The sequence below is a fragment of the Grampus griseus genome (genome assembly GCF_964374135.1).
Source record: "Grampus griseus genome assembly, chromosome: 20".
Taxonomy (NCBI): Eukaryota; Metazoa; Chordata; class Mammalia; order Artiodactyla; family Delphinidae; genus Grampus; species Grampus griseus.
Genome location: NC_139014.1, coordinates 21,956,700 through 21,983,428, shown reverse-complemented (window position 1 = coordinate 21,983,428; position 26,729 = coordinate 21,956,700). Strand labels below are relative to the sequence as shown.

At 40.6% G+C, this 26,729-nt stretch overlaps 1 protein-coding gene across 2 annotated transcripts in view; it reads right to left on the bottom strand.

Annotated features, from left to right (window-relative positions):
• Positions 1 to 26,353, bottom strand: part of NPEPPS (aminopeptidase puromycin sensitive) — a 97,289-nt gene extending 70,936 nt beyond the window's left edge. For both annotated transcript variants that reach the window (XM_082678486.1, XM_082678487.1), the window contains exons 1-2: positions 25,974 to 26,353; positions 15,444 to 15,528 (exon numbers count right to left, since the gene is read on the bottom strand). In XM_082678486.1, coding sequence (XP_082534612.1) covers positions 15,444 to 15,528; positions 25,974 to 26,234 — 346 coding nt within the window. In that variant the 5' untranslated portion in view covers positions 26,235 to 26,353. The remainder of the gene's footprint in view (positions 1 to 15,443; positions 15,529 to 25,973) is intronic.
• Positions 26,354 to 26,729: the final 376 nt, after the last annotated feature.

Below are 26,729 nucleotides of genomic sequence, written 5' to 3'. Positions count from 1 at the left end.
ACTGACAAGAGCCTGGGTTCAATCCCTGGCCGGGGAACTAAGATTTCACAAGACACACGGTGTGGCCAAAAAAAAAAAAACAAAAAAAAGGATCAACTGTTAATATATCTGGATTAAAAGATATGAGAAAGTTTTAGTTTCTATTTGAAATGGTCTCACTTTCCTCTTTCCAAGGGAAAGCGGGTAGAAGAGTAGACAACTCATACTCAGTATAGGTAATATAAATCCTATTATGCGTTATTTTAAGGCAAGTTCTAAGATTTCTGGATAAGTCTCAAGTGACTGATTGGTCACAGGATGCTAATTAGAAATTTTAATTTGTAGACTCATGATACCACAGACTGAATCAAGTCCAGAAACATTAACTAGAATATAAAAATCTAGAAAGACACGACAAAAGAGAATTCTAAACCAAAATGCACCTTTCAGTTAGCTGCAGATTAGCAAGGTGGGAGAAAGCTAACTTAAAAAATTCACTCAACTGACAGATTTAACTAATACGGCAAAGTTAAAACACAAAAGACAGACACAATGAAATTTTGCAATGATAGATAACAAAGGGTGTACCTACAATATATATCATGTATGTTCAAAGCAATACAAAAATAGGCCAAAAAAATTACAAATATAAAATTGTTACCAAAAAAATTAAAAGGCCAATAGTATATGAAATGATATTCAACTCTATTAATAAAAAGTTCAAATGTAAACAATGTATTTTTCACTTCTCAGATGAGAAAAAATAGAAAGATTCATAATAACATCCAGTAAACCGGCAATACAGCTATTCAAAACCTGTCACACTGGTTCACAAAAGATGTCTTTTGCGCTACTGTTTATAACAGCCAAAAAAGGGAGGGATAACCAATATGTGCAACATTAAGAAATGGCTTTGTAGGGGGCTTCCCTGATGGCGCAGTAGTTAAGAATCCGCCTGCAAATGCAGGGGACACGGGTTCAAGCCCTGGTCCGCGAAGATCCCACATGCCGCGGAGCAACTAAGCCTGTGCACCACAACTACTGAGCCTGCGCTCTAGAGCCCGTGAGGAACAACTACTGGGTCTGCGTGCCACAATTACTGAAGCCCACGTACCTACAGCCCGTGCTCCGCAACAAGAGAAACCACCGCAATGAGAAGCCCACGCACCGCAACAAAGAGTAGATCCCTCTCGTCGCAACTAGAGAAAGCCTGCACGCAGCAACGAAGACCCAACACGGCCATAAATAAATAAATAAATAATAAATTTAAAAGGGAGATAACCTTCTTTAAAAAAAAAAAAATCAGTTGCTTTTCCATACTCTAACAATGAACAATCTCAAGACTTCCCTGGAGGCGCAGTGATTAAGAATCCACCTGCCAGGCCTCCCTGGTGGCACAGTGGTTGAGAATCCACCTGCCAATGCAGGGGACACGGGTTCGAGCCCTGGTCCGGGAAGAACCCACATGCCACGGAGCAACTAAGCCCATGCGCCACAACTACTGAGCCTGCGCCCTAGAGTCCGTGAGCCACAACTACTGAGCCCACGTGCCACAACTACAGAGCCCGCGTGCCACAACTACTTAAGTTCACATGCCTAGAGCCCGTGCTCCACAACAAGAGAAGCCACCACGATGAGAAGCCCACACACCACAAAAAAGAGTAGCCCCACTGGCTGCAACTAGAGAAAGCCCGTGCACAGCAACGGAGACTCAACACAGCCAAAAATAAAATAAATAAATAAATAATAAATTTATTTAAAAAAAAAAAGAATCAACCTGCCAATGCAGGGGACATGGGTTCGAGCCCTGGTCTGGGAAGATCCCACATGCCGCAGAGCAACTAAGCCTGTGCCCCACAACTACAGAGCCTGCACTCTAGAGCCCGTGAGCCACAACTACTGAGCCCATATGCCACAACTACTGAAGCCCACGGGCCTAGAGCCCGTGCTCCACAACAGGAGAAGCCACCACAATGAGAAGCTCGCACACCACAACGAAGAGTAGCCCCCGCTCGCCATAACTAGAGCAAGCCTGCACACAGCAACGAAGATCCAATGCAGCCATAAATAAATAAAGTTATTTTAAAAATAATGAACAATCTCAAAGGGAAATTAATAAAACATTCTATTTACAATAGCATCAAAAATAACATAAAATACTTAGGGAAAAACTTTAACCAAAGAGGTGAAAGACTTGTACACTAAAAACTACAAAATGTTGCTCAAAGAAGTTAAAGATACAAATAAATGGAAAGATATTCCTTGTTCATGGATTAGAAGACTTAATATTGTTTGATGTCCACAATAGCCAAGGTGATCTATATGTAGATTCAATGCAATCCCTCTCAAAAGCCCAACAGTGTTTTTTGCAGAAATTTTAAAACCCATCCAAAAATTCAAACAGAATCTCAAAGGACCCTGGAGAGCCAAAACAATCTGGAAAAAGAACAAAGTTGGAAGTCTCACATTTCCTGATTACAAGGCTACCCTAACCCCAAAAAGTGTGGTACTGGCATCAAGACAGACATATAGACCAATGGAATAGAATGGAGAGCCCGGAAATAAACTCTTGCCCATACAGTCAAACGATTTTCAACAAGGGTGCTAAAACCATTCATTCATTGGGGAAAAGGGAAGTCTTCAAAAAATAGTATTTGGAGGGCTTCCCTGGTGGCGCAGTGGTTGAGAGTCCGCCTGCCGATGCAGGGGACACGGGTTCGTGCCCCGGTCCGGGAAGATCCCACATGCCGCGGAGCGGCTGGGCCCGTGAGCCATGGCTGCTGAGCCTGAGCGTCCAGAGCCTGTGCTCCGTGGCGGGAGAGGCCACAGCAGTGAGAAGCCTGTGTACTGAAAAAACAAACAAACAAAAAATAGTATTTGGAAAACTGGATATCCACATGCAAAAGAATGAAGTTGAACCCCTTATACCATATACAAAAATGGATCAAAATGTGGGAATTAACACTATAAAAGGGACCTAAATGTGGGAACTAACACTATAAAACTCTTAGAAGAAAATATAAAAGTTTCATGAGGGCTTCCCTGGTGGCGCAGTGGTTGAGAGTCCGCCTGCCGATGCAGGGTACACGGGTTCGTGCCCCGGTCCGGGAAGATCCCACATGCCGTGGAGCGGCTGGGCCCGTGAGCCATGGCCGCTAAGCCTGTGCGTCCGGAGCCTGTGCTCCGCAACGGGAGAGGCCACAACAGTGAGAGGCCCGCGTACCGCAAAAAAAAAAAAGAAACATTAGCAAGGATATGGAGCAACTGGATCTCACACAGCTGATGGGGATATAAAATGTACAACCATTTGAGAAAACTGGCAGTTTCTTTAAAAATTCTCCATTTACCATATTATGCAGCCATTGTATTCCCAGGTATTTTTTTTAAGTGTTTTTATTCATTCATTCATTCATTTATTTTTGGCTGCATTGGGTCTTCCTTGCTGCGCGTGGGCTTTCTCTAGCTGTGGTGAGTAGGGGCTACTCTTCTTTGCAGTGTGCGGGCTTCTCATTGCGGTGGCTTCTCTTGTTGTGGAGCACGTGCTCTAGGCGCGGAGGCTTCAGTAGCTGTAGCACGCGGGCTCAGTAGTTGCGGCATGCAGGCCCTAGAGTGAGCGGGCTTCAGTAGTTGTGACTCGCGGGCTCTAAAGTGCAGGTTCAGTAGTTGTGGCACACGGACTTAGTTGCTCTGCGGCATGTGGGATCTTCCCGGACCAGGGATCGAACCCGTGTCCCCTGCATTGGCAGGCAGATTCTTAACCACTGTGCCACCAGGGAAGTCCCTATTCCCAGGTATTTACCCAAGAGAAATGAAAGCACATGTCTACAAAAGGGCACATATTGCTTTTATATTTTAAGAATGCAACCTTTTATATTAGAAATAAAACTAAAATCACTAGGAGGATTTCTGATATCTGGTCTTACATGTAAGGAGCCTAGAAGTTGCCACTCCATCCTAACAACACAAGTAAAAAGCTGGAGAAACTGAAAAATCAACAACTCTCCTTAGATCCACCAGAGAAGTGAGGACAAAGAGCAAACCACTGCTGAAAAAACTGGAGACAGGCAGATACAGAAAATCACAACATACCTGGGCAGAAACCCACAAGAAGAAATCACCCCTGGCAACTAGTGCTGGGGTAGGAATACCTGAACTGTAATTGATGAAGTGCTGGAGGCTCAGTGTGGACAAGCTTGAGAGTTTAAAATTCCAGGAGGACCCAGTCATAGGGAGACCCTCATGCTTTTTATGAGTCTTACCTTCAGGAGCTGTACCAGGTCCTAAAAGTAAATATCAGAGAAAAATCCTCTCATGCTTCCGGCAAGGGGAGGGGAAAAGAAACCATTCTGAAATATGCTAGAATATTCTGTTCTTAACAAAACCTGCCCTCAGAAGAAACTATTTTACCAGAGTTTAACCTGCTGGGGTTCCATCAGAGCCTAACCTACCTGGGGTAAAGTAAATGCCCAACTCCAGCCCCTCCTAAGGGGGCTACCTAAGGGGGTAAGAAATATTCTACCTAAGGGGGTAAGAAAACCTGAGAAGCACCAGTGAAGCTCACAGACCAGGAGCACAAGCTCACGGAAAGACTAAGATTTAATCATAGGACTAAAGAATGCTTCCGCTCCCCTCTTACCTTACCACTGCATTATTAAAGTCCTATTTATTGCAGTTCCTTTTACCTAGTACATCATGTCTGCCTTTCAACAAAAAATGGCAAGGCACACTAAAAGGCAGAAAACACCGCTTAAAGACACTGAACAAGCATCAAGACTAGAATCAGATATGGCAGGAATGTTGGAATTATCAGACCTGTACGATTAATATCTAACAATGGATAATGCAAGCAGAGACATGGAAATTCTGAGAAATAAAAAGAAATGCTAGAGATCAAAAACACTGTAACAGAAAATAAATAATATCTTTGATGGGCTCATTATTAGACACAGCTGGGAAAGGAATCTCTGCTCTTGAGGACTTGACACTAGAAACTTCCAAAACTGAGAAGCAAAGACAAAAAAGACTGAAAAAAACAAAAACACAACAAAATATCCAAGAACTATGGGAAAAGTACAAGAGGTGTTACGTACATGTAACAGGAATACCAGAAGGAGAAGAAAAAGAGAAAGAAACAGAAGCAATATTTAAAGCAATAACTAAGAATTTCCCCAAATTAATGTCAGAAACCAAACCACAGATCCAGGAAGCTCAGAGAAGGATAACGGAGGGGAAAGAAAAAAAAAACAACAACAATTACACCTAGGCATATTAGAGTCAAAATTTAGAAAATCAAAGCTAGAGAAAAAAAAAAATCTCGAAAGAAGCTGGAGGAAAAGAAAAACACCTTACCTACAGAGGACCAAAGATAAGAATTACATTCAACTTCTCAGAAACCATACTAGCAAGAAAAGAGTGGAAGGAAATCTTTAAAGTGTCAAGAGAGAAAAACTACTAACCTAGAATCCTGTACCTTTCAAAATTGTCCTTCAAAGTGAAGGAAAACCAATCTTTTTGTGAACCTAAACTGCTCTTAAAAAATAAAGTCTTTTTACAAAGTGAGAATAGACTTTCTCAGACAAACAAAAATTGAGGGAATCTGTTGCCAGTAGACATGCTTTACAAGAAATGTTAAAAGTTCTTTAAAGAGAAGGAAAATTATATAAGTCAAAAACTCAGATCTACAATAAAGAAAGGAAGAGCATCAGAGAATGAGTAAATGAGAGAAAAATAAAAATGTTTACTTCTCTTATTCCTAATTGATCTTGAAGATAATAGTTTGTTCAAAATAGTAACAGCAGCAATGTATTTGATTATGTTGGCTTCTGTGTGGATGCAAATGTGTAAGGGAAATGAATGACAGCAATGACACAAGGAATGGGAGAGAAGAATTAGGAATATTTTGTTATTATAAGGTACTCACACTACCTGTGAAGCAGTATAGTTTTATTTGGAAGTGGACTAGATTAGTAGTAAATGTATACTGCAAACTCTAAGGCAATCACTAAGAAAACTTAAAAAAAGGAATATAATTGATATGCTAAGAAAGGAGAGAAAATGGCGTCATATAATGTTCAATTAAAACCATAAAAGGGGGCTTCCCTGGTGGCGCTGTGGTTGCGAGTCCGCCTGCCGATGCAGGGGACACGGGGTCGTGCCCCGGTCCGGGAAGATCCCACATGCCGCGGAGTGGCTGGGCCCGTAAGCCATGACCGCTGAGCCTGCGCGTCCGGAGCCTGTGCTCCGCAACGGGAGAGGCCGCGGCAGTGAGAGGCCCGCGTACCGCAAAAGAAAAAAAAAAACAAAACATAAAAGGTATCAATGGTATAAATACACCAATGAAACAACAGACTGTCAGAGCAGATCAAAAAACAAGACCTAACTACATGCTGTCCACAAGAAACCCACTTTAAATATAAAGACACATATAAATTAAAAATAAAGAGATGGGACTTCCCAGGTGGTGCAGTGGTTAAGAATCTGCCTGCCAATGCAGAGGACATGAGTTCGATCCCTGGGCCAGGAAGATCCCACAACCCATGGAGCAACTAAGCCTATGTGCCACAACTACTGAGCCTGCGCTCTAGAGCTCGTGAGCCACAACTACTGAAGCCCATGATCCACAACAAGAGAAGCCACAGCAATGAGAAGCCCGCACACCACAACAAAGAGTAGTCCCTGCTCGCCACAACTAGAGAAAGCCTGCACGCAGCAATGAAGACCCAACGCAGCCAATAAATAAATAATTTTTTTACAATAAATAAAAGAATTTTAAAATATGTTTCATTAAAAAAATAAACAGATGGGGAAAAGATATATTATGCTAACATTAATCAAAAGAAAGTGGAAGTAACTATATTAATTTCAGACAGAGCAGACTTCAGAAGAAGGAAACTTATCAGGGATAAAAAAGGGGAATTACATAATGATAAAAGGGGCAATACTCCAAGAAGACATAACAGTCCTTAACATGTATGCCTCTAACAGCAGAGTGTCAAAATACATGAGGCAAAAGCTGACAGAATAGCAAGGAGAAATATATGAATCTACTATTACAGTTGGAGATTTTAACACCCTTCTGTAAGAAACACGCAGATCCAGCAGCAGTAACTCAGTAAGGTTACAGCTGAACTAAACAGCACCATCCATCAACTGGATATAATTGACATCTATAGACTATTTCATCAAACAATAGCTCATTATACATTCTACTCAAGCTCACATGGAACATTCATCAAGACAGACCACACTCTGGGTCATAAAACACACATTAACTAATTTAAAAGAATAAAAAATTATAAACTGTCTGCTCTCAGACTACAATGGAATTAAATTAGAAATCAATAAAAGAAAAATAGCTTGAAAAAATACTAAAATACTTGGAGACTAAACACATGTCTAGATAAGACACAGGTCAAAGAAGAAATAACCTTCCAGAACAGAAAACACCAGGCCCAGATGGGTCCACTTGTGAATTCTACGAAACATTTAAGAAAAATTATACCCGTTTTCTACAATCTCTTCCAGAGGATAGAGGCAGAGGGAACACTTCCTAACTCATTCTATTAGGCCAGCCATTACCCTAATATCAAAATCAGACACATTACAAGACATTACAAGAATACTACAGACCAATAAATATCTCTTATAAACATAGATGCAAAATTCTCAACAAAATATTAGCAATATGCAAGGCGGTTTCAATGTTCAAAATTAAATTAATGTACTCCATCACAGAAACAGGTTAAAGAAGAAAAATCACACGATCAAATGAATAGATGCAGAAAAAACATTTGACAAAATCCAACATCCATTCATGATAAAAACACTCAGCAAACTAGGAATAAAGATGAACTTCTTCAACTTGATAAAGAATATCTACAAAAACCCTACAGTTAACATCATACTTAATGAGAAACTCTGAGCTTTCCAGCTAAGATGAGGAACAAGCGAGGATGTCCCTTCTCACTTCTACTTTTCAACATCATACTGGAAGTTCTAGCTAATGCAACAAGACAAGAAAAGGACAGGAAACAAAAGGTATACATACTGGAAAGGTAGAAATAAAACTGTCTTTGTTCACAGATGATATGGTCATGTAGAAAATTCAAAATAATCAACAAAAAACTCCTGTTACAAATAAGCGATTAAAGCAAGGTTTCAGGATACAAAGTTCAAAGTTGCAGGATACAAGGTTAACACATTAAAGTCAATTGCTTTCCCATATACCAGCAATGAATAAGTGGTATCTGAAAATTTTTTTTAATTATATTTTAGGGACTTCCTTGGTGGCGCAGTGGTTAAGAATCCACCTGCCAATGCAGGGGACACGGGTTCGAGCCCTGGTCCGGGAAGATCCCACATGCCGCGGAGCAACTAAGCCCATGTGCCACAACTACTGAGCCTGCGCTCTAGAGCCGGCGAGCCACAACAACTGAAGCCCGCACGCCTAGAGCCCGTACTCCGCAACAAGAGAAGCCACCACAGTGAGAAGCCCACGCATCACAAAGAAGAGTAGCCCCCACCTGCCACAACTAGAGAAAGCCCACACGCAGCAGCAAAGATCCAACACAGCCAAAAATAAATAAACAACTTAAAAAAAATTATCATTTACATTATCACCCCCCAAAATGAAATGCTTAGGTATAACTCTAACAAAATATGTACAAGATTCATATCTGATGAAAGATACCAAAGAAGTAAATGAATAAAAAGATATTTCATGTTCATGGATAAGAAGACTCAATACTGTCAAGATATTTCTTGTTCCCAACCTGATCTACAGACTCAATACCAATCCCAATCAAAATCCCAGAAAGTTATTTTGTGGATATTTTTAAATTGACTCTAAAGTTTATATGGAGAGGCAAACAATCCAGAATGCCCAACTCAATACTGAAGGAGACAAAGTCAGAGGACACTACCCAATATCAAGACTTATTATAAAGCTACAGTAATCAAGATGATGTGGTACTGGAGAAACAAGAGAAAAATAGATCAATGGAACAAAACAGACAGCCTAGAAATAGACCCACATAGATATAGTCAACTGATCTTGACAAAGGAGCAAAAGCAATACAATGGACCTATCTTTTCAACAAATGGTGCTGGAAACTGGACATCCACATGCAAAAAAAAGAAAAAAATCAATCTAGACAGACCTTACCCTTTTTATAAAAATTAACTCAAAATGGATTATAGACCTAAATGTAAAATGCAAAACCATAAAACTCCTGGAAGATAACATAGGAGAAAATCTAATTGACCTTAGGTATGGTGATGACTTTTCACATACAACACCACCAAAGACACAATCCATGAAAGAAATAAATGACAACCCGGACCTCATTAAAATTAAGAACTTCCGCTCTGAGAAGGACAACATTACAGAGAATAAGAATTCAAGCCACAGGGTAGGAGAAAATATTTGTGAAAGACACTCCTGATAAAGGACGGTTATCCAAAATGTACAAAGAATTCTTAAAACTCAACAATAAAAAAAAGAACAATCCAGCTAATATTGTGCAAAAGACCTAAACAGATATCTCACCAAAGAAGATATACAGATGGCAAGTAAGCATATGAAAAGATGATCAACATGAAGTCATTAGGGTCCTGCAAATTAAAATAATGGCATACCACTGCACACTTATAGAATAGCCAAAATCCAAGACACAACAACAAATGCTGGGGAGTATGTGGAGCAACAGGAACTCTCATTCATTGCTGACTGGAATCCAAAATGACAGTCACTTTGGAGGACAGTTTGGCAGTTTCTTACAAAACTAAACACACTCTTCTATCATAGGATCCAGGAATCATGCTCCTTGATATTTAGCCAAAGGAGTTCAAAGCTTATGTCCTCACAAAACCCTATACATGGATATTTACAGCACCTTTATTCATAACTGCCAAATCTTGGACACAACCAAGAGGACCTTCAGCAGGTGAATGGGAAAAAAAACTGACACATACAGACAAGGGAATATTATTCAGAGCTAAAAAGAAGTGAGCTACTGAGCAATGAAAAGACATGGAAGAAATGCATATTACTAAGTGAAAGAAGCCAATCTGAAAAGGCATGACTCCACCTAATTCTAGAAAAGACAAAACTATAGTAAAAAGATTAGTGATTGCCAAGGGGAGGGATGGGTAAATAGGCAGAGCACGGAAGATTTTTAGAGTACTGAAAAACTCTGTACAGGGCTTCCCTGGTGGCGCAGTGGTTGAGAGTCCGCCTGCTGATGCAGGGGACACGGGTTCGTGCCCCAGTCCGGGAAGATCCCACATGCTGCGGAGCAGCTAGGCCCGTGAGTCATGGCTGCTGAGCCTGCGTGTCCGGAGCCTGTGCTCCACAACGGGAGAGGCCACAACAGTGAGAGGCCCACGTACCGCAAAAAAACAAAACAAAACAAAAAAACTCTGTACAAGACTATAATGGTAGATACATGTCATTATACATTTGTCAAAACCCATGGAATGTATCACAGCAAGAGTGAACTGTAAGATAAACTATGGACTTTAGGTGATAATGAGGTCAATGTAGGCTCATTGACTGTAACAGATGTACTACTCTGGTTTGGGATGCTGATAGTGGGACAGGCTGTATGTGTGGGGACAGGGGCTATATGAGAAATCTCTGTACTTTCTACTCTATTTTGCACTGAACTTAAAACCCTAAAAAATAAAGATTTTAATTAAAAAAATAAAATCAACAAAATTTAATTCAGAAAGCAGGCAGCTCTGATAGTTACCAAAGAACTGGGAAAATATTTGGTTCCTCAATGTAGCCTGGAGACTGTGGTTAGCTTATGCATTAATTCATCTATTCTTCAGAACAGTAATAGCATATAACAGACTTTATTTTCAAAATTCCCAAAACTCGGGAGTTCCCTGGCAGTCCAGTGGTTAGGACTTGGGACTTTCACTACCATGGGCCTGGGCTCAATCCCTGGTCAGGGAAATAAGATCCCACAAGCCTCACGGTGTGGCCAAAAAAAAAAAAAAAAAAATCCCAGGGACTTCCCTGGCAGTCCAGTGGTTAAGACTCTGCCCTGCCAATGCAAGGGATGCAAGTTCGATCCCTGGTTGGGGAACTAAGATCCCACATGCTGCGCAGCATGGTCAAAAGATTTAAAAAACAAAGAAAAGAAGAACACCCCAGAGAATCTGGGAGTTCTAAGTAAAATAAATAAACAAACAAATAAATAAAATCCCCAAACTCAATACACCTGGGAATAGTAAATAAACGAGAGACAAAATAAAAACAAGTTCTCAAAAACAATGCCATTTTAGTGCTTGAAAAACTAAAAGCTACCTAAAAGAGCTATTATGCTAGATTCTGAATTTTTTTAAAGTACGTACCACTGGAACTCATATAGCAAACAAACAATTTGCTTAACATATTTAATAGTGATATGGCATAATATACATAATTTATATCAGTTTCAATTAAGAACTTAGAAGAATCTCGTAAGGGTTTTTTCTCTTTTTTTTTTTAAAAAAAAACACTTTTTCTTTTTTTTTTCCTGGACGCGGGCCTGTCACTGTTGTGGCCTCTCCCGTTGCAGAGCACAGGCTCCGGACGCGCAGGCTCAGTGGCCATGGCTCACGGGCCCAGCTGCTCCACGGCATGTGGGATCTTCCCGGACCGGGGCACGAACCCGTGTCCCCTGCATCAGCAGGCGGACTCTCAACCACTGTGCCACCAGGGAAGCCCTGTTTTCCTTTTTCTTTCTTTATTTTTGGTTGCATTGGGTCTTCGCTGATGCACGGGCTTTCTCTAGTTGCTGAGAGTGGGGGCTACTTTTCGTTATGGTGCGTGGGCTTCTTATTGTGGTGGCTTCTCTTGTTGCAGAGCACGGGCTCTAGTCACGTGGGCTTCAGTAGTTGTGGCACGCAGGCTCAGTATTGTGGCTCACGGGCTCTAGAGCACAGGCTCAGTAGTTGTGGCACACGGGCTTAGTTGCTCTGTGGCATGTGGGATCTTCCCGGACCAGGGCTCGAACCCGTGTCCCCTGCATTGGCAGGCAGATTCTTGACCACTGCGCCACCAGGGAAGTTTCTTTTTTTGGGGGGGGGGGCCGCACTGCGTGGCATGTGGGATCTTAGTTCCCCAACCAGGGATCTAACTATGTTCAAGTCTTATCTTCATGTCCAAGTGATAAGAATATGCATACACACCACAGTTCTCTGGAATCCCTCTTTAGAGGTTGCAAAATCAACAGAACTCAATATGGCCCACAAAAATGTTCTGTTTGGCCAGAAAAAGTTCTTTAAAATGTTAGTAGATTTACGTGAGACATGGACTCTTTGGTTCAGTCTCTGCCCCAACATTCTTATTTTCCTACATCCAGCCCAATTCATTCAAGGTTGTTATTCGCTTAACCCCACAGTAACTTTGGTTTTAGGCCACTACCCTATATTGTTATTTGTGTAACTAAAGTTATACTCAGACTTCTTTGAAAATTTCCTTATGAAATACGATATATTTCAATACATTTGTATTAGAAAGGAATATATTCCCTTCTCTTTCAATCCTCCTGACTTTGAGGGCTAGCACTTAATTAGTCACATATGTATTTTCAGAACAATGCCATGAACAATTCTATTGCAAAGAGAAGATGGTTTATTAATGTTTTTACTAATCCACACATAACTGTATGACAGAATATAGATTACTAACAGTTGGATAAAAGCTTATGATCAAGTGTGAGGAACGTTTCCTATTTTTGAAGTGAATAGTTTTGCTCAAAATTAATATTTGGCAGTATTTCTAAGCTGTTTGTTTTATCCTTCCATTAAACACACACGCACATATGCGTAACACTGAAATATACAATCCTACTTTAAGAATAAATGTGTTAAAATTTACATGCCTTCTATGGATAAACCAAAGTGATGCTGGTGGATCTGAAACTATATATTAGAACTCTGCATGAAATATGATGTAACCAATGGAAAAACTTTTTCTTACACAGCTAATTCTGCAAACACATACCTGACAGAGTATACTAAGGCAAAAGTTGGTACAAAACTTTCAAGTGATCATTCTCTATGTGGTTATGCCCAAGCCATCAACTATTAATGATAAATTAAAAGACTCTTTACCTGTCAGGACCTGAGTTCAGGCACTCAAAAGTTTCGTATTTCTCTTGCAGAAGCTGATGACAATACTAATCCCTGCACTGTGTAGGGAGGTGCATTCCTTGCACTGGCTTAAGTGCTAATGATTTCACCAACCCTTGAAGTGCAGAACAGTAAAAAAACAGTTTTCAGCCGTTTTTCTTACTGATTTCTCATTTTAAAAAATATTACAAAGATTTCAAATAGGTTTTAAAATAAATTATTTCTGTTTAAAAGGCAGTGCTTTAGTTTAAAAAAGACACACGCCAATAGATCTTTCTGGGTTACTGCACATATCACAAGATGGCCTTTTTCATCAATTAGAAACTTACACAAAGAAGCAACAACTTCACGCCTTCAAATCATTTTCTGATTTTACCTGAAAGCACCAAGATTTTGGCTACAGATATGTAAAACAGTCTTCCAGAAGGCAATCATAAATAGGTACTAGATGAGATTAGCTGGGTTAAAAAATGGTATCTCTCCTATTAACCCATTTATCACCCTGTCACCAGCATACAGCCCTAGAACGAGCTGACAGTCAAGTTCACAACTATTAGTTTCTAAAGAAACAATATTATACTCTCCAAATAAGATAAAAATCAAGAAATGCTTCTCTATCTAAGGGCAAAATTAAGCTATGTATATACCTGGAAGGCCAAATCTATCTGTTCTGACTCCTTAAAACACGAAATTAATACAACTCCCCATTCTTTTATACTCTAAAATTAAACGGGTTTACACGACTCCAGGTATTTCCTACTGCTATAGGAGAACAAATTGAGAAATGTACCTTAGCTAGTTCTGAAGAAAATATTTTATGTATGTAAAAAAATTTAATGTTTTATATGAATCACTCTCCAAATCCTCTCTACTGTATGAATTTTCATTGAGAATACTAACGCTGCTTCCTTAAGATTCAGATCATTATGAGCTTGGCACCATTCAGTTATGCATATTCAAACATTTAAATTCTCTGAATTCTTTCCTGGCACTTCAGTAGAGGAGGATAAAAAAACAAACCTGAGCTGAAACCATGCCAGCTGGAGGGTACACACTTATTTTACTAGTTCTACCTATCTAAACTTGACAACATTTTAAAACCCTATATTGAATTTAAATGTTCTCTATCTACAACAAAGAAAGCTTGCCTTGATATGCCTAGCTAAGGTGCTCCCATTTTTCTTCAGCTAAAGAAATTAAACAGTCTCTCTTTCATTTACCAAACAATTTTTTTAAAGTTGGCACTCAATCAAAGTCCATTTGAAGGATCTGTTCCTCTAACTTAAAATGGCAGCAGCTGATCTCAATTACAATCAACTGAACATAAGTACTTCTTGGCAATAATATGCTCAACTGCTACTTGCATTTTTTAATCTTTCTATGGACAAGATATTTTAAGAAAAATCCACAAAATAAATATAGCCAGGCCTTAAAATGTTACTTGTATGCTTATTTTCAGTATAATGTAAAGAAGGGAAATAGCAATACAAAATGTAAATTAAAAGGTCAAATTTCTAACTTAATTTATATCAAATAAGAAGACTTTCTAAGAGGAAAAGTCTGAGTAGTAGAGGCTAACCAATAAGCCATTTTAACAAGGAATGTGAAGAAGTCAAGAGTAAAAAGTAATTCAGATCCAATATTAATACACTTGTGAGTTTATACCAAACTTGATAACTTTTTAAAATGCAGTTTATGTGGGAATAAGAATTCAGGCCAAAACTGATTATTCAATTTAATTCTTACTGTAATTACAAGGTCCAAAATATTTCTTATTTTAAAGATGCTAATTGAGTTCCCTCACATTCTATACCATGTTTCTTTTAAACATATTCTTCCCCTGTAATTAACTCCATCATCTAGTTTCTAACCTTCACATTAGATCTCATAAAGCAAATATTTTTCTCCCAATTATGAGTAACACTATCTCAATTTTAATCTATTTTTCAAGAGAAAAAAAAAAAACTTTAAGAAAACCGCATATGAACTAAGCCTGCCTGAGAAACTTTTCATGTCCAAAGTACTTAATTTTTAAATAACTCTTCAGCTTTGCATGATTGATATTATATTTATTTTACACTCATGAAATGTGATCTGCCTAGGGTCACAAAATAAGTTAATGTTTGAAGCAGAATTTAAATTGTTACATTTCCTTTATCTTACATTACTCAAATATCTCCTATGAACATCTAAAGAATTTTCCTATTTCAAAAGTAACAAACATTAATATCTTAATTTGCAAGTGTATACATTATGTATACACACACACAAAAGCACATACAAGTACATATTATACATAAACACAGAGACAGCAAATTAAAAGGGAAAACAGCGCTTACCTTCATCTCCTTCTGGTACATATGAAGCTGTAATAATGTCAATATCAGCACAATTCATCACAATCTGATTGGTTGCCTGCCTCACCTAAGGAGAAAAAAAAAAATCGGCAATGTCAGAGATAGCCTAGGTTAATAATATGTGCATCTTCATCTCAGCCTAAAATATGTCACAGGCAATTTTTAAAAACCCATACATCAGCGGTTCCCACCTTTTTAGCACCAGGGACCGGCTTCGTGGAAGACAATTTTTCTATGGATGGGGGGGGTGCGGGTTTCAGGCGGTAATGGGAGCGATGGGGAGCAGCAGATGAAGCTTCACTCCCTCATCTGCTGCTCACCTCCTGTTGTACAGCCTGGTTCCTAACAGGCCGGACTGGTACCAGTCCGAGGCCCGGGGGTTGGGGACCCTTGCCAAACACCACTTAAACCAATACTAGATATATATGCATCAATGGTATAAATTAATGACTAGTTCTGAATAGATATTATAATATCTGGATTATATTAAAAGCAATAATAAATACTTAGGTATTTCACAGAATTCAAAGATCTGACCAATGAGCTAAATAAAAGCCTTTTTTTTTCCTACTTAAACTTGATTTAAAACTTCTTTTTTTTTTTTTTTTGCTGTACGCAGGCCTCTCACTGTTGTGGCCTCTCCCGCTGCAGAGCACAGGCTCCGGACGCGCAGGCTCAGAGGCCATGGCTCACGGGCCCAGCCACTCCGCGGCATGTGGGATCTTCCCGGACCGGGGCCCGAACCCGTGTCCCCTGCATCGGCAGGCGGACTCTCAACCACTGCGCCACCAGGGAAGCCCTAAAACAACTTCTTAATTAAACTTTTTAATTTCAAAAAAATTTTAATTAGGAAACATTTCTTATATGTTGCAATTAATCATGTATTTCAACCTGCACATCAAAACCATCATGAGGGTCCCCTCTTTTTGTAAGGATAGAGGAAGAAATCTGGTATCATAAACTATGTCAGAACTTCATAAAACACTCTCTAAATTTTTTCTTTTCCTGAAGAAACATTTTGAATATAACAGACACTAATGACTCACCATCAAGATTAAATAAACTTTTAAGACTTTGTCTTACTTGATTTAGATCCAAAAAATAAAATACAGATATAATGAAAGCCCATTCCTCTCTTCCTCATTCCCTAGAGATAACCACTATCCTAAGGCTAATGTATATCTCTCTCACATATGTCTAGTACTTTTGTTACATATATAAAGGTCAGCAAAGAATGTTTTTAATCTTACACAAATGGTATCAAAAGTGTGTATAACCTTTTGCAACCTGTTTTTTTAATTTAACATTGTTTCTGAGATAGGTAAATGCTGATAGATGTAAACCTAACTCATTAATTTTACTTCTGCATAGTAGTATTCCATTCTATAAATAAACCACAGTTATTTATCCATTTCCTTCCTGAAGGAAGTTAGGTTATTTCCACTTTTTTGTTATGTAAAAGAGTACTATAGTAAACATCTTGGCCCATGTCTTCTTGTGCACCCATTTTCTTTACCAAGAATTGCTAAAATTATCCTCCAGAGTAGTTTCAATGCACGCTCCGATAAGCAAAGAATAAAGAAATCCCAGTTTCAGCAACCTCCAAAAAAACTTAATTTTTCGACAGTCTGGTGGGTATTAAATGGTATACCAGGGACTTCCGTGGTGGCGCCGTGGTTAAGAATCCGCCTGCCAATGCAGGGGACACAGGTTCGACCCCTGGTCCAGGAAGATCCCACATGCCATGGAGCAACTAGGCCCATGTGCCACAACTACTGAAGCCCGAGCGCCCTAGAGCTGTGATCTGCAACAAGAGAAGCCACCACAATGAGAAGCCTGCACACAGCAAGGAAGAGTAGCCCCCGCTCGCCACAACTAGAGAAAGCCTGTGCACGGCAACAAAGACCCAATGCAGCCAAAAATAAATAATAAATAAGTAAATTTATTTTAAAAAATGGTATTCCATTATTGTTTTAATTAGAATTTCTCTGATTACTAGTAATATGAGTTACCTCTTTTCTCTTTCTCTTTCTCCTTTGTTTCTCTTCCTCTGCCTCCCCCACCCCTGCTTCCCTCCCTCCCTCTCTCTTTCTTTCTCTTTTGACCCTTAAGTTTTTCCTCTCCTACTTGCTCATTCATAACCCTTGCTCATTTTCCATTTGGTTGGAACCTTGTCTTTCTATAACTGTTGCATTACACAAAATCTCAAATTCATTTTCAGACATTTTAATGGTCTAAATCTAAAATAACAAAAATACAGATGTCCTAAATCACATATGCCTACAGAGGCCAATGAAACAGATGAGTACAGTAGGCCAGGTGAAGGCTATGCATAAAGGAAAGCTATGTGTAAAGGAAGGGGGAAGTAGACATTTCTTGGAGCTAACCAATTATTGCTATATACAATAAAAAACAGACTCAGTGTTGACAGATCTTCCAATTTAAAAAAGCCACAAATTCAGATTTCATGTGCAATCTCCCAATTTCTAATTGATGACAACTAATTCAAAATTTTCTAAAACACTGTATAGACCAAACAAAACCCAACAGTGCTTTGAGTGTCACTGAACGGACCACAGAACTAGGTAAGGACACAGAGTAATATAAAATCTGTATGAAAAAGCTATACCTAAGAGTAATTATTTTATTAATAACCAATACATAAACATGATTAATATTAAACTAAAATTACCTGACCTAAATTACAGATAGTATGTTATTAAGCCTGTAACAGACTGTCAAAATCTCTAACACATAAAGTGAAACTATTTTGGCTCATTTAAAAAAAAAAATTCTTCTCATAAATCTTCCTGTTTCTAAACAAAAATGCCATTTGGTGAACAGTTTTTTGGGTTTTTGTTTTTTGGGGTTTTTTTTGTAAGTGATAATATTCCTTCACACTGTTTACTTCACCAGAACATACCTAAACAGCACTAAAACTTTTACATCTCAACTGGCTGTTTATAGCACTATGTTTGAACAAAAAGAAAAGAACAACTCTTTGCCTATTCACAAACTGACTTTAAAAAAAATTTTCAGAAACACAAAAATGAAGCACTGGGGTGTGCTCCAAAGGGTAAAATGAATAAAAACCTTCCAGAGTTTGACGTTTATGCCAACAAAATCATTAACAGTGGCTTAGTTACATGTTTGTTGTTTTGGTTTGGTTTTTTTAATATTTATTTATTTATTTGGCTGCGCCAGGTCTTAGTTCTGGCACACGGGATCTAGTTCCCTGACCAGGGATCGAACCCAGGACCCCTGCATTGGGAGCACGGAGGCTTAACCACTGGACCACCAGGGAAGTCCCTAGTTACATGTCTTAATCTTTACCTAGGCAATCCTATTTTCATCCACCAACCTCTACAATGAATTTAATGGTAGCCAAGCAGTTAATCTACCATGTCAAGATACCTGTACTGGGCTTCCCTGGTGGTGCAGTGGTTGAGAGTCCGCCTGCCGATACAGGGAACGTGGGTTCGTGCCCCGGTTCGGGAAGATCCCACATGCCGCAGAGCGGCTAGGCCCGTGAGCCATGGCCGCTGAGCCTGCGCGTCCGGAGCCTGTGCTCCGCAACGGGAGAGGCCACAACAGTGAGAGGCCCGTGTACCGCAAAAAAAAAAAAAAAAAAAAAAGATACCTGTACTACACTACATATGCCAAATGACATTTATCTCACTACTATTGTACCATTTTGAGGGAAAGTGTTCGTTAACTTTGGAAAGGTACAGGGCATAACATCTAGTTACAAGTACATTCCAATTCTTCCTGGGTTTAGGGAAAACCCACCTGTTTATACTAATGAATTAAGCTGCTTGTTGAACAGCAATTCTTTTTTTGTGTGTGTGGTACGTGGGCCTCTCAGTGTTGTGGCCTCTCCCGTTGTGGAGTACAGGCTCTGGACGCGCAGGCTCAGTGGCCATGACTCACAGGCCTAGCCACTCTGCAGCATGTGGGATCTTCCCGGACCGGGGCACAAACCCGTGTCCCCTGCATCGGCAGGCGGACTCTCAACCACTGCGCCACCAAGGAAACCCAATTAATTCTTTTTTTCAGGGTATTGCCATTTCTGGAAGGGTGGAAGGGGAGAACTAAAGGAACAAAAATACTTATCTTAATAATAGAACTCCACTCAAACTTTAAAAAACAGACAGTATATTCTGTCTCATATTAGAGATTTTTTTTTTTTTTTGGCTGCACCTCGCGGCATGCAGAACTTCCCCGACAAGGGATCAAACCTGTGCCCCCTGCAGTGGAAGCGTAGAGTCTTAACCACTGGACCACCAGGGAAGCCCCTAGAGATGCATTTTAAACAACAGGATAATCCATAGAAAGGGCTTTTACCACTTAGTGCCTGATACATAGTAATCACTTAATAGATGACATTATTAAGACACATGCACAGAGGGCTTTTCTGGTGGCACAGCGGTTAAGAATCCACCTGCCAAAGCAAGGGACACGGGTTCAATCACTGGTCCAGGAAGATCCCACATGCCGCGGAGCAACTAAGCCTGTGCGCCACAACTACTGAGCCTGCACTCTAGAGCCACAAGCCACAACTACTGAGCCCACATGCCACAACTACTGAAGTCCACGTGCCTAGAGCCCATGCTCCTCAACAAGAGAAGCCACCTAAATGAGAAGCCTGCACACCTCAACGAAGAGTAGCCCCCCACTGGAGGCAACTAGAGAAAGCCGGCGCAGAGCCACGAAGACCCAACACAGCCAAAAATAAATAAATAAAATAAATAAATTAAAAAAAAAAAACAACCGTGCACAGAGACCAAGACTAAATGTGCACCTAACAGTCTATAAAGTACCTAATCAAAATGCTATAAAATTTAAGAACTATGTGCTGTATTATACAGCACATATTATATCTTATATTGGATATTAGCATACTCTATGTACCAACCAAGGAATGTAATTTAAAATATCCGTGTGGACTTAAGCGTATGCTTAAGTACTCAACCACCACACTGATCTTTTTGATGCTTTCCCAACAAGAGCACTGACTAACGATTCAATATTATTTCTCACACACTAACATCATCATGTTATTGAATACTACCTGTATGTTCCACTGTCAAAAATACAGGTAATAATGTAAGTCAACTATACTTTAATTTAAAAAAAAAACAGGTAATAAATCAAAGGAATTTCAGCATTATCATCTTCACTGGACTTCCCTGGTGGCGCAGTGGTTAAGAATCCGCCTGCCAATGCAGAGGACACAGGTTCGAGCCCTGGTCCAGGAAGATCCCACATGCCGCGGAGCAACTAAGCCTGTGTGCCACAACTACTGAGCCTGTGCTCTGGAGCCCGCAAGCCACAACTATTGAGCCCACATGCCGCAACTACTGAAGCCCATGCACCTAGAGCCCATGCTCTGCAACAAGAGAAGCCACTGCAATGAGAAGCCCGCGCACCGCCACGAAGAGTAGCCCCCACTCACCACAACTAGAGAAAGCCCACGCGCAGCAACGAAGACCCAACACAGCCAAAAATAAAATATAAATAAATAAATAAATTTATTTTAAAAATCCTTTAAAAAAAAAATCTTCACTTTCCAAACTTAAAATAGAAGCAGAATGTTAAAACTGGCATATAAATTGTGTTGATAACAAGCTTATTTTCAACTTTTCCATTTGGTGCTATTAATGAATGGAACGTTAGCATATCCTTTCTTTGATTCAAACCCAGGGTTAGTTAAGTCTTCTTGGAGTCCCATACAGACTGTACTTCAACTGAACCAAATGTTAAGTAATGGTTCTACTGAAGAGACAGCTTGACCATTGGTAACAATTTTACAATGGAAGTTTCCTAAGAGCTAGGAAAGCAGCAATCTGAGACAATTTTTTTCCTGAATAAGTCTTTACTACAATCACTCAGGAATACACATTACATGTACTAGAAAGACTCAAAAGGGTTTTTTTCTGATTGCTAAAATCCTGCGATTTTAGTAAAAGGAAATCTCCAGTGTGATAATTCTAAATACCAGTCAGTCTGAAGCCTGAGTCACTTTGCCTAAAAAGTGATTTCATCATTAAAATTTTGTAATAATCATTGCCTTTGTGGAATAGGGCTATAATTTCTAAAGACAATAAGGAGCAAATAATTAGTAAACACAAATTGAGCTGAGTTTTCTAACAAAAGAGACATTAAAAAGGGCAAGCTGCAGAAAGTCAAACATAACACATAAACACATGAACATACAGAACATTACTATTTATTGTTTGTAGCTACTTTTGTACACCCTAAAACTTTAAAACTATACATAGGAATAATACCTACCAAAAAAGAGAATTTACCTCTCAGGGTGAGGGCGAGAAGAGATGGAAATGAACTTTAGTGGTTTCTGTGACATTTTATTTTCCAAAAAACATCATGTACACGCTAAAACAAATGGGGCAAAACATTAATATCTGCTAAATCTGGGTGGTGGTTACTTTCTCTGTATTTAAAATGTTTCCTAATTTAAAATAAAATTTTAAAGTGATTACATGTGGCCAAATAAACTGAGAGCTACACACTTGTATGGTGTTCAAAATGGAATCTCCAAGATCTAGACAACTAATCTCAATTAACAACAAAACAGCTATCTGAAGACTCAGTCCTTTGCCACAGACTCAAATACAGATTAGAATAAGATTTACTTTACAATAAGAACAGGCTCATTTATGTAGCAAAGTTCAGAGAAGTTTCATAGATAATTTACTACTCAAGACTGCATTTATCCAGGTTGTATTGTTGTATTGGACAATATCAATTATCAAGAACCAGGAAGTTTAAAAAAAAAAAAAAAAGCCTTCATGGAAGCCAGAATAGATGATTCAAAGTCCATACAATAAAGCTCATACCCTACACTCAGAAGAGAATCCATCAAACCCTCACTTAGAAAAAAATTTTAAGCTCAAACAAGCTTGTTTATTTGGTTACTTAGACCTCTTCAGATCAAGTTCAGTAAAATAGAAGAGGGAAGAAATTGCACAATAGGGAGCAACAAGGCACAACAAGCAGCAAGTAATAACCTGAGAGTAAGGAAAACAAACTTTAAAGAAAAGATATGAAACTAATAAATTATAGTACACAGTTTTGGGTAATTACACAGTTTTGGGTAATCTATGGATATAAGTATCAATGACATGTTAGAATGCTGTCCAGTATTTAGAAAAAGAAGAAAAGAAAGAAACCTAGATTATGAGGAATTATGGAGCTTAAAAAGATAAACATTTCCATCAAAATATTTACATATTTTTTAAAGTCTGAGTGCCTCAAAGGGTAAGCTTCATTTATCTGGAAAATTCACTGCAAAATTCAATGCCAGATGATACTGGACTTACCATACAAAAGTTTCTTATACCCAGGTGTTTCCTCATTGATACATTTCAAGAAACAGAATAGAAAATCTGAACAAATTCAATTCCTTATGACCAATCTTTCAAATTTAATTTAAGACCATTTAGTGATCTAGCACAATGCTGTACAAATTAATTAACTTTATCTGTTTTAAGTAATAAAAAACTACTAAAATGACTGCATAGAATATCTGCAAAATTTGGGCAGAAAATTCCATAACACAGGGTGACAATAACATCCATTTAGGCGCCAAGTTGTAGCCTGCCAAACAATCTACTGTATCTGAAACTCTCCTCTACGTGCCAATTTAGTCATCACCATCATGAATATTTTGTTGGCGGAGGCCAGGGATTGTTTAGTATATCCTGACTTCTGGCATTGAAGGATAAAGTTAATTTCTCTGGCACAGGTGAAATATTTCCATAAGAGAATTACTGTATAAACCACTATACACTCATAACCAGGAACTGTAGCCACTCACATAAACTTGTAATCTATTTTTAAATTAATTATCCACAAAGTAAGAGAGTCAGAATTTTAAATAGCTACGAAGTCTGTTCCTCTCAAATATCCTAATGTAAAAGGAGAGGAAAGGGAATGTCCCATTTTTCTAGGCCCATGATAACACATTTTCAAAACCTGCTGAATTAGACCACACTCACTTACGTAAAAGACAACTACTTTTAAATCACTGCACACTGACTAATTTTCATCTTCCCCAGAAGTCCACACCCCAGACCAGGTTAAAAATCCACTAAGTTTCTAATATGTAACCTGTACAAATACTCTGAGCTTATCATAAAATTTTGCAACTAAAGCAACCAAGCAACTTGCATACTTTGTGCAATGTAATTCCAAACTGTTAGGGAACTGACACAATACCAATTATCAATCTAGGCTTCTAGAGATATAATTTTGTCCACATTTTATACTTCCACAATCAGATACCACCTAATGCCACAAGTTAAACTTATTGCTCCAATCTATGGATTTCAAAAACATCAATATATGCTTTTTACTACTAACGTTAACTTTTTACTAATGTTAACTCCTCTTTACACTTCCAAAGGTGGCAAAGCATACAATTAAAAAGTCCAATCATCCTTTAATAAAACCTGTTAGAATTCTCTATCATGCCATCTTTCATTTGTGTTGCCACCTTGCCTGAAAAAAATTTTCTGAAAAGCTTTGAAAACTTAATGTTACAAAAAAAAAAAAAAAGATTCATTTATTTCCTTGTATCAAATTAATGAGTCCCTGCTAATACCTAGTACATTACCACACGCTCCTTCATTGGCCCAAACCAGTCCACCAACTATTTCTCATTTCTTTCCAAAAGCAAGTAGAAAAGGGGTAAGGACAAGCATGTCACTGCTTGTTGTTATACCCTAACACAAACAAAACTATCATTTCCCAATAAAATAATCATTTGAAAATCTTTATTATTGATAATATTTTTTCTGAAACTTTTCCCTAAATATGTATACCTCTCAAAATTATGAATGCATTATGGGGTACACCAACTATTGGGGTAAAGAAACAAATGATTTTTTTTTTTAATGTTAGTCTTTGCACATAATGCAAACTCATTCATTGCTAGGTCCTTCTTCCCACAGGTCTGCCAAGTCACAAGACACACTACTGTTTACAATCCCTCCCATCTGCCCACAGCCAATATATATCAAACACTCTAGTCACTTGGCTTAAATAAACAGTCTCTCCCAAATAACCCTCTCAAATCCTAATTTAGACCCAAGATGCACTCATTCTGATTCATATTCTTAATGGAAAATTTTTAAATCACCTGACTTTCACAGGGGTAAGTTTTGCCTTTTGATGCAGCCAGACAACAGAGCCCTCATGCTTTCGTACAAGCACTCCAAATCTGACAGTATACTTTTTAATTCTACACTTTTAGACATATTTTCAGTCTGAGTACTCGGCTTTCAAAAACAACTGCCAACTTTCAATTCATTCGAACGCTACCCTAGTCTACATTTCTTTCATTTCGCTGCTACATACACCCTAATCTTTAAGGTTGAGGCCTACTGATTTTTTCCCCCTGACTGCAGGAGGAAAAGAAATGAAACAAAATGTATTTACCATCATTCTTTTTAAAGGTAACTACTAAACAGTTCCCATTTTTCATTACAGACTTCACATAATACATCATATAACATGGTATCACAAATGTCTATTGTTCTAGATCTTTGTAGGGCATCAATACTAATGATCTCCAAAATCAAACAATACTTTAGATAATCTGCGGGGGGAGGGGCGGGGGGAGCATGATTCACCAAAAACTGCAATGAAGACTAATGGAATATTTTCACCGGTGGTATGCTAAAACCAATAGCTTCTTTCAGAGGAGGGTACTGCTAAGCAACCATCGCTGTACCGATAAATCCACCTGCTTTAAAGGCTGCAAAGCTAAGAAGATGGAAGGAAAAGCGGAGATGGGGGTCCTCCTTCAGCTTCTTTAGAGGTTAGGAGAGAACAAAGTCAATGCTGCACTGTCACTTGAGGGAAAGAAGGGGGAGGGGGCGGATCATCTTAGAAACCCAGCCCCTGGGCCGGAGCAGGCGGGGAGAACTCAGCAAGGCTGCCCGGGATTAACATTCTCCTTCTCACCCTCTTCCCCCTTCTAGAATCTCCCCTCCTGGCTAACGCGCGGCAGCCGGAGTCCCAGATGACTGCCCCTTCCAATGTGTCCTCCATGGGGCGTAGGGAGAACGAGAGAAAAGAACTGAGTCAGGAGGCTACGCATGGACTCTGATGACCCCTCTGGCCTCCCCAACACCCTCCAGCCTCTCCCAGACCAAGACCAAGCCCGGAAGGGCCGGGGTTTGGGGGAGGCTCCACACAGGTGTGCTGGCCCCGAGGGGCACACGGGCCGGGCCGGCCGGTTCCCGCGGCGCTCCCTGCAGCACGGCCCGGGCCCCAGGCCGGCAGGGCAGAGCACAGCCGCCGGGCGCCCCGCGGCCGCCCCAGAGGGGCGCGCCCGTCCCCGAGCCGGCCCCCCCCAGCCCCAGGTCCGCAGCGCCCAGGCCCGCGCGCCCGCTCGCCCGGCCGACCGGGCCCCCAGCCCAGCCCGTGGGCGCGGCCTAACTGCTTGCCCGGCAGCTCGCCCCCGGCACCCGAGGGTCGCCGTACCTGGGCGGAGGCCTCCAGCTTGCCCTCGAAGGTGAAGTCCAGCAAATCGGGCTTGAGGCAAAGGCTGTAATTGATGGGGCAGACGTCGGCAGGCAGCCGCTCGAAGGGCCTCTTCTCCGGCATCGCGGCGAGGCCCAGGCTGTGGAGGCGGCGGCGGCAGCGAGAGGAGCGGCTGAGGAGGAGAAGGAGGAGGGGAGGAGGCGGAGGGCCGAGGAAGAGCAGGCGGCGAGCGAGGGAGGGGGCGGCGGCTGCCAGCCACATCCACCGAGCGCCGGCGACCGCCTGAGGAGAGCGACCGGGGGAGCCTGGGGGCGGGGGAGAGACCCAGCCCGATCGCCAGGGGCCGGGAGGCAGGCAGTACGGACGCGCGGGCTGGCGGGCCGGCTGCCTACAGGGAAGGGGGCGGAGGGGAGGGAAGGGGAGGAGGGCCAGCAGGGAGGGAGGGAGAGAGGGAGGGAGGGAGGGAGGGAGGAGGCGGCGGCGGCGGCGGCGGCAGCGACAGTTTTGCGTGCGCGGCCCCGCCGGACGGGCGCGCCTCCGCCGGTGTGCGCGCGCGCGCCGGGAAGGGGGCGGAGCGGCGAGGGCGCGGCCAGCTTGGCGGGATGTAGGGTCGCCGGCGAGCCCTGGGGGTGGGAGGCGGCTGCCGGCGCTGCACCTGTCTCCGCCGCTGCGGGGAGCAGGCCGCCTGCGAGCTGGAAGAAGCCCGGAAGGGTTTGAGAAGCACAGAAAAGGCGTGAGGGAGACACACACACACAC